Genomic DNA, 9529 nt, shown 5'->3' with positions numbered 1-9529 from the left:
CTAAGTGCTTCTGTTTCAAATACAATGTTAAGCAGAATTTGTTGAGATATGATTCATTTATGCTTGTCACTGAAATCATCTTTTTAAATTCTTTCCTCCATGTTTAACTAGCTATCTGCTCTTAAGACATAAACATTTTAAATTACATGATTAATACATGGATTTATGTTTGTAAAAATCTCAGAGTATGCAGAAATAATTCAGGAAATAGTGAATGCCGAAACCGGTTTGGCTCAGTGGATAGAGCGTCAGCGTGCGGGCTGAAAGGTCCCAGGTTCGATTCCGGACAAAGGCATGTACCTCGGTTGTAGGCACATCCCCAGTGGGGGGTGTGCAGGAGGCAGCTGATTGATGTATCTCTCTCATCGATGTTTCTAACTCTCTATCTCTCTCCCTTCCTCTCTGTGAAAAATCAATAAAATATATTTTAAAAAAAAAAGAAGAGGAAGAAGAAGAAAAAGGTAAAGATACTAGTTATGAACACGAAGTATGCATCTATCAACAAGTGAATCTAAGAATCAAGTGAATAAATAATCTGATGAACAGAATGAACTGGTGATTATAATAGAATCAGGGACATAGAATGGGAATGGACTGACTATTCTTCGGGGGGGAAAGGGGTGTGGGAGATGCGGGAAGAGTCTGGACAAAAATCGTGCACCTATGGATGAGGACAATGGGTGGGGAGTGAGGGCAGAGGGTGGGGTGGGAACTGGAAGGAGGGGAGTTATGGAGGGAAAAAAGAGGAACAAATGTAATAATCTGAACAATAAAGATTTAATTATTAAAAAAAATACTAAAAAAAAAAAAGATTCATTCCCAGCTTTTTACTTTTTTTTTTAATGAATTCATGCCCTGGCCAGTGGGATTAGTGCTTAGAGCATCGGCCTGTGCACTGAAGGGTCATTGGTTCAATTCCCAGTCAAAGGCATGTACCTGGGTTGCAGGTTCCATCCCAGGCCCAGTTGGGGCATGTGCAGGAGGCAACTAATTGACATGTCTCTCTCACATTGATGTCTCTCTCTCTCTCTGCCCCTCCCCCTCTCCCTTCCACTCTCTTTAAAAATCAATGAAAAAAATGTCTTCGGGTGAGAATTAACAACAACAAAAAAAGGACTTGCCCATTGATTTTTACAGAGAGAAACATCAATGGTGCAGCATCTATAAGCTGCCTCCTGTACACACCCCCACTGGGGACCAAGCCTGTAACCTGGCATGTGCCCCTGACGGAATTGAAAGGCCAACCACCTGGTGCCCAAGATGGCAACATCTATAAGCTGCCTCCCGTACACCCCCAACCAACTGAACCACACTGGCCAAGGTGTAGCCCGTTTCTTTTCAAACATGTACATTATATATACTAAAATAGATGTGCAAACACTACTTTGAAACTTTATAAGGCAAAACTTCCTTTTTTTTCTGGGGAATAACTTTGGGGAAAACTTACTTTTTGTAACTGGACATGTATGATACCTGTAACATATTTACCTTTATCCTCCACCACTAAATGTAAACTCCACGGGGACAGGGACTTTGTTCTGCTTGTCATAATGTAGACAGACATTCACAAACACTTGTTGACTGTTCATCTTCACCCCACACACTGGTCCCTTATTAAATGACAGGCGTCCTGCCTGGTGTTTTCATAAAAAATTCCCTTTCATTCCTCTGGCTCCCTTTGTTCCTTCCTCCTCAATATGCTTTGAATCGATTCACTTCTCTACCTCCCTACCTGCTATGGGCTTGACTGATGTGAATATCAAATATTCCGAATTATAGCATAATTCTCTCTCCCAACTAGTCTCTATAGCCCTTCAATTCCCAATACTACACCCAAAATTAACTCTTAATGACTCTAATCACCTTTCCTCTGCTTAAATCCTTCAGTGTCTTCCTCCTGACCTTAACTCAAAATACTGATCAATCTAGAGAGATCTTAGATCAACATCAAAATTTTTGATCTGGCCCTAGCCAGTTTGGCTCAGTGGAAAGAGCATCGGCCTGCGGACTGAAGGGTCCCAGGTTCGATTCTAGTCAAGGGCACAGTTTCAGGCTCCTCTCTGACCCAGGCTTGTGTAGGAGGCAACCAATCTGTGTGTTTCTCTCACATCAATATTTCTGTCTTCCACTCTCTAAAAATCAATGGAAAAATATTCTCAGGTGAGGATTGAAAAAAAAAGAAAAAATATTTTTTTAAAAAATTTTTAACCTGATCTACAAGGTCTAGTTCAAGCATGTCAAACTCAAAGGCTAACACAGGCCAAATAAACAAGGTTTAAGTTTATGTGGGCCGCAAAAAAACAAAAACTTCAATTTTCATAGACACGTAGGTTTATTTTGATAGAGACATGCTGAATACAAAAGGTTGAAATAATGAGTAATCATTAACATAAAATAATAGAACATTTAAGTAAAAATTAATATTTTTCTTGAACATTAACTTACCAGACACTGAATAACTGCACAAATTAATAAGTGTAACTCGCCGAAACCGGTTTGGCTCAGTGGAAAGAGCTTTGGCCTGCGGACTGAAGGGTCCCAGGTTCGATTCCGGTCAAGGGCATGTACCTGGGTTGCGGGCACATCCCCAGTGGGGGATGTGCAGGAGGCGGCTGATCGATGTTTCTCTCTCATCGATGTTTCTGACTCTCTGTCTCTCTCCCTTCCTCTCCATAAAAAAATCAATAAAATATATTTTTTAAAAAAAGTGTAACTCAAATGAATCTATTTTTCTTGTTCTCCGAAAGCAAAATATTTCCTGTTGCGCACACCAAACAAGTCAGTCCAAAACTAGTGACGTGACGATCGGCTGCTAAAATATTCTCTGCTAGTATTAGTGGAGAGAAATGGTGCACCTTTGCGTAAGGCACATAAGGGAATTGAATGCAACACGATTATAGTAATCATTCATTAGCTAACATTGTAGTTTGTTAATAATTATGTATAACAGGATATTGTAAAAATTAAGTTACAAAATTTTTATTAAAACGTTCCTTACATACTGTTACATTGGCTGGGCCGCAAAAATATTTGTTGTGGGCTTGATGCGCTTGGTCTAGTGTAACTCCCCGACCTCATCTGGCCATTGCCCCTTGGACTCTGGTCACACTGAACCTCATTTCCTTGAATGGGATGCTCCCTCCTTTCTCACATAATGGAGTTTGTGTGTGTGTGTATCCAGTGCAGTGCTAGAACCATATCAGGACAGCTTCACTGCTAAATTTTCAGGAATCTTTGCTGATTGCTAAACTATTGGGTCATGGAATCCACCATGGAAATCAGCAGATGCTACAAATCAGGGTTTTGGGTGAGGAAGGGATATCAGTTGTTAAACATTTAGCAACTAACCTGCTACTCACCTTTCTCATCTAAACCTAAATGTTCTTTCTGTATTAACCTTTCTTCCCAACATTATTAGATTAGGTCTGCCTATTATGTACTTTTATAACACCCCGCACTTCATAATACTCATGGCAGGGACTGTGTCCATTTGATTTTGGAATTGGGAAGTCAAGTTGAGTCAATTAGTTGAGTAGTGGGAGCAGCAGCCAGATACAGAAGAATAACTGGTAAAGAAGGGAAACAAGAAGCCATTTAGGAAAAGTGTGATGGCTTGAAAGGAATGTTGAAATAAGAGAAATATTTATTGCAACAATCTAAGCACTAAGAACAATTCATAGAGTCAACAATCTCTATCCCCTACCTTCTCTGCACCCCCCCCAACCCCCCCCACCCCCCACTCCTGCACAACACTACAACCACCACTTCTGAGGTAATTATTAATGTTTTGGTATATGTTCTTCCATACTTTTCTTTATTTTCATATAAATAGAGACTTTATCTTGTATTTTTGTTTGTTTTTTATCAGACATATTCTTAAACTATTCTTTTTCTACTCAAAACACTCATGGTTTTCCTTCAGAGTCAGTGCAGCAGATGTTTATTGAGTAACTGCTCTGTGCCAGGCCCTACTCTAGACCCTGGGATTATAGCAGTTAGTAAGAAAGACAAGGCTCCTCCTCCTGTGGAGCTTACATTCTAATATGGACTCTCTTTCCAGTAACTGCATGCCACCTAGTGTACTATATGTTATTCCACCTTTCTTATGTTGATGGACATTGAACCTGTTGCTAGGTTTTGACACTACAAACAATACTATAAAAAATTTTATACATAAATCTTAATCTATTGGTGATTTTATTTATGCAGGACACATGCCCCAAAGTGGAATTTGTTGGATCATAAGATATGCATGTTTTTAATGTTCAAGATTAATATCCAGTTCCTTCTCAAAAGGTTATAAAAATTCATACTTCCACCAGCAGTGTGTGAGAGTACATAGTTCCTGGTACTTCTGCCAAAGTTACCAGTCTTTAAATCTTGCCAGTGTAATGGGTAAAAGTGATGTCTCCTGGTTTTTATTTTCATTTCTCTATTCTTTAAGTTGAGCATATTTTTGTAAATTTGTTGGCTATTTGTATGTTTATATGACTTTTTATAGCCTTTGTCCATGTTTAGTTTTTTATAGTTTTTTTGTTTTTGTTTTTTAGTTAGAGAGAGAGAGAGAAACATTGATGTGATAGCAAAACATCAATTGGCTGCCTCCTGCACACCCCCTACCGGGGATCAAGCCCAAAACTGGACATGTGCCCTGACCTTTTGATGCACAGGAGGAAGCCCAACCAATTGGGCCACACCAGCCAGGGATATTTTAATTTTTTTTAATCCTCACCCAAGGATATTTATTTCCATTGATTTTTAGGGAGAGTGGGAGAAGGAAAGAGAGAGAAACACATCAATTGGTTGCTGCCTGCATGAGCCCCGATCAGGGCCAGGGCCAGGGAGGAGCCTGCAACCAAGGTATGTGCCCTTGACTGGAATCAACCGGGGACCCTGCAGTCCGCAGGCCGACACTCTATCCACTGAGCCAAACTGGCTAAAGCTTTTATTTTTATATACTGATTGTTTTGAGAGAGACAGAGAGGAACAGAAACAGCGATGAGAGAGAGAAACGTTGACCAGTTGCCTCCAGCACACACCCCGACCAGGGATCCCGTAACTTTTTGGTCTACAGGATGAAGCTCCAACCAACTGAGCTACACAAGCCAAGGCCCTTTGGGCAGGTTTAAAAAGCCCCTTTTTATTTATTTATTATTTCTTTAGATATATTTTTATTGATTTCAGACAGGAAGGGAGAGGGAGAGCGAGTTAGAAGCATTAGTGATGAGAGAATCATTGATCGGCTGCCTCCTGCACTCCCCACACTGGGGATTGAGCCTGCAAACTGGGCATGTGCCCTGACGGGGAATCAAATTGTGACCTCCTGGTTCATAGGTCAGTGCTCAACCACTGAGCCATGCTGACCAGGCAATCAGCCCCTTTTAAGAAAATCTTAACCATTGGGGATGTCAGCCGAAGATTTTTTTAAAAAATCATATTTGTTGCAAATATTTTTCTCCCAATCTATTGTTTTTCTTATATTACTTATCACAGATAACATTATTTTTACTGACTGTCCAGTACCTTTTGAACATACATGTGATTTGGAGGTAATTTTACTTCTAGGAAGTACAAAGTGGAACCCAAAACACTTGCCTCCTTTGCATTCCAAGCACAAGCCTGGGGTCCAGGTTTACCAATCAGACTTATCAGTGAAGACCAGAGATTTCAAAGTGAGCAACTTAAGGAAAGAGGTGCACAGAGAATCCATTTCACTGGCAACCGTGGTGGCAGAAGCGTCCAGGTCTCAGGCAGGGCAGTCCTGGCAGGAGCGGCCTTAGTGAGGAGAAGGGATGGTGAAAGCTTCCTTTAGTGCTTGATGGGGTTGCAGCAAGGATGACTGTTTGTTTCTTCATCAGGCAGTTCTACAGAGGGCTAAGGGTTGTTCCCAGGGCCCAGCCTCTAGGTGACTCTCTCCACGCCCTGAAAATTATGTGGACTGCCTGATGAAGTTTCTCTTCTGAACTTTTCAGCCAGAGTCAGCTGCTGGTGCTTGAAATTAAAACTCAACTACTTTATTTCCCTTTGCCATATGGAAAACTTTCTTTTTTAGGACGTCAAATCTATGACTTACTTACAGTGCTCCCTGCATAGATTTAAATTGACAATCACTTTTAGATTTAGATCTAGTTGGGGAGGGGTGGTGGTGATTACCAAGACAATTAATTGGGAAAGCAAGATAGAAGGAAAACCAAATTTCAAACATCATATAGCCTCCTCCTTTTCACTGTAAATCATTTTTTTCTATTTATTAAATTAAGTGTCAAAGATGTCTATACTTTGACATAGTGTTGTTCAAACTGTTCCAACTTGAAGGTAACAAAACTTCACTTCTTTATAAAGCGTTTATTACTTAGACATTTTATTGATTTAAAATTGTCTTTCCCCAATTGAATTAAGTGAGATTTTACTGTAGTTATTTTAGAAGTTAATTCTTATTATTGTTTATAGTAAAGTATCTAACTTGTTTCCTCAAACTTGTATTTTAGGCTTTTTTCAAAGACCCAAATGTTGTTCCCAATTTGAAGTTACTTTCAGATTCTGGACAGTGGATTACATTAGGTAAATAAAATTTGTTTTTATATTTTCAGATGACTATTTTACTGTCATAACAAAATTTTGTCCCAGGAATTTTTATTAAAATACATATTGTGAATAGTCATTGTTTGGTAACATCAAGTCAAGTATGAAAGCTGTGGCAGGCCTGACCTGCATCTTTTCCTGGCTTGGCACATAAGAGCAGTTCTTCTCTTTTCATTAATTTGGAAAGTATTTATTTTGCACTTTCCATGGACTCTGCCAGATACAGGGAACATTAAGATGAACAAAAGAAAACCTGTACTCAAAAATTTGACATGTGGAAAAATATGTGCAATAATCTATCACTGGGGCTACCAAAGCATTGGGAGCAAAAGGAGGGAAATGGTCAATTGTACACAGGAAGAAAGGGTCAGGTAAGATGCCACTGGTTTGAGGATGCTTAGGCAAAATCTCATTTGGGGCAGGGTAATGGATTTCTGATGGGAACTAGCCACTCTGGATCAATTCTTTTATATATAAGATCATTCTTTTTTTTCCCAGAGTGGAAGGGAGAGGGAGAGAAAGATAGAAACATCAATGATGAGAGAGAATCATTGATCTGTTGCCTCCTGCATGCCCCACAAAGGGGATCGAGCCCGCAACCCAGGCATGTCCCCTGACAGGAATCAAATCGTGACTTCCTGGTTCATAGGTCAGTGCTCAACCACTGAGCCACACCGACCGGGCTATGGATCATTTGTTGAAAAATAATAATACCAGCCTGGCCAACATGGCTCAGTGGTTCTATTACTGGTGAGGGCACATGCCCGGCTTGTGGGCTCGATCCCCAGTGGGGTGCATGCAAGATGCAGCCAATTAATTATTCTCATCATTGCAATTTCTGTCTCTCCCTCTCCCTCTGGAAATCAATGATAAAAATATATTTTAAAAATAAAAAGTAATAATTCTGTAGCCATAATAAACTTAATTTAAAAACAATAATAATATGTTAAATCTTGGAAAAGTCTTACATTCTCAAAAGAAGAACTTTATATAGCTAATGTTTTCATGGTACATTGAAATACAGCTAGAAATCTTTAAAGAAAATTACCAAGACACTTAGCAACATACAAATCTCTAAGTAACTCTCAGGTCAGGGACTAAGAGTGTTAATAGAAGACTCTTTTGAAAACAAAAACATGAGAAATATATATATATTTTTTTAAATATCTATTTTATTTTTAAAATTAAAGTTGACATGTAATATTATTTTAGTTTTAGGTGTACATTATTTTAGTTTTAGGTGATTAGACATTTATATAACTTATGAAGTGATCCTCCTGGTAAGTCTAGTACCCATGTGATACCAAACATAGTTATTACAGCACTATTGACTATTCCTAATACTGTACTTTACAGCCCCATGACTATTTTTATGACTGGCAACCTGTACTTCTTAATCCCTTCTCCCTTTTCACCTATCCCCTAAACCCCTCTCATCTGGGCAACCATCGGTTTGTACATGAACACTATTTTTTTAAATTTTAGATTGAGACCTCTTAACAACCCATTTAGAAGGAAAATCTGGTTGATAAAGTGAATTTGTGCTCAAGAACAAGCAAGTGGATTTTAAATTGGATGGGGTTGTTTCAGTGAATTCTTACATTGCATTTTTATGGAATTCTATTAGCCTTGCACAAAAATAACTTTTCTTGGTATTAGTCAAAAACAAGATTACAAACAGTTCATGATGTTAGACTTAGTGGGTCAGATTTTATTGCTTTTGGCTAAAGGACTACTGCAAAATTTATAGAGTAAAAAGCTGGTACAGCATGATCTTCAGATTACTTACAAAGTTAAACAGTATCTGACCAAATGTATTTACCAATTCAGAATCTTCAAAAGGAAATAATTAGAGCCATGTATCACTGTGTTTATAAAGCATGTTTACAGTAACCAGTCAATCCATTTATAAAAATAAGGTTTGTTGCGAAAAATGTTCAACCTTCCCCCGTGTTGGGTACATACTTCACAAAACACTCACTTTTTTCTAAATTTTAAAAAAGGCATTGCAAAAGGAGAGGTTCTAAAACCCACATGCTCCTGACAGAATCAATTAGAAGTACTCTGAAAAACAGGGCAGAGGAGGTAGCCCTCATTTCAGAAGCAGACGTTGCTAGTGGATTGCTAGTGTTCTTCCATTAGCTTGTTTTTATCTCCCCCCTACTTACTTTTCTTCTTCTGAAATATGGTCTTCTCTCTGATTTTCCTCTGGGGGCCTTGATAAAAGAAGAAACGGCTCTTTAAAGTGAGAGAGAACATTCTTCTAGCAAGTGAACCAATGTTAAAGAAAGTGAGATGGCACCTCCTTCACTACTGGCTGCACTGCTTGATTGCCAGTGAGTGTTGTTTCATCCTCTCAGCCAGTTGCATTGCCCCTTCATTTAGACACAGTTTGCCCTTTTTTGACTTACATGTAATGGATGCTTTCTATGTGCTCAGCCAAGAGCATCATATACATTATTATTTCTCAAAACAACTCCGAGAGAGGTATTATTATATGTTTTTATTTCACAAATAAGGAATCAGAGGCATGAGCTAAGTAATTCGCAGTTTTGCCCAGCTGACTGCATACAGTTGAGATTCAAATCCAGGCTCCAGAATCCAAAACCTTGACCACTGCATCCTCCTACCTCTGCCGCTTCCACATTAATCAGTTTGCCAGAAAAGCGCCAACTTGGACACAAATACAAGACACACAATGTATTATAATGCCAGGTGGAAAATAGTACATTTTTAACTTTCTGTAGGATCATAATGATGCATTATCCTATATAATAAAGATGTGATATGCAAATTGACCATCACACCCTCACATAAGATGGTCGCCCCCATGTGGTCCAAGATGGCCAGCAGGGGAGGGCAGTTGTGGGCGATCAGGCCAGCAGGGGAGGGCAGTTGGAGGCAACCAGACCAGCAGGGGAGGGCCGTTGGGGGCGACCAGGTCGGC

The 9529-nt window shown here is 39.3% G+C and overlaps 1 protein-coding gene across 1 annotated transcript in view; it reads left to right on the top strand.

Moving 5' to 3' along the window:
• The window catches only part of LOC102773199 (chromosome unknown open reading frame, human C11orf70), a 36007-nt gene that overhangs the window by 8257 nt on the left and 18221 nt on the right, over window positions 1-9529 (top strand). The window contains exon 3 of the mRNA XM_006775246.2: window positions 6489-6561. Within this exon, the coding sequence (XP_006775309.1) occupies window positions 6489-6561 (73 nt within the window). The remainder of the gene's footprint in view (window positions 1-6488; window positions 6562-9529) is intronic.

This window comes from Myotis davidii, unplaced genomic scaffold, assembly GCF_000327345.1.
Source record: "Myotis davidii unplaced genomic scaffold, ASM32734v1 scaffold8, whole genome shotgun sequence".
In the NCBI taxonomy this organism is placed as follows: Eukaryota; Metazoa; Chordata; class Mammalia; order Chiroptera; family Vespertilionidae; genus Myotis; species Myotis davidii.
Note: the sequence above shows the minus strand (reverse complement) of the source record. Positions and strands in the feature narration are given on the sequence as shown.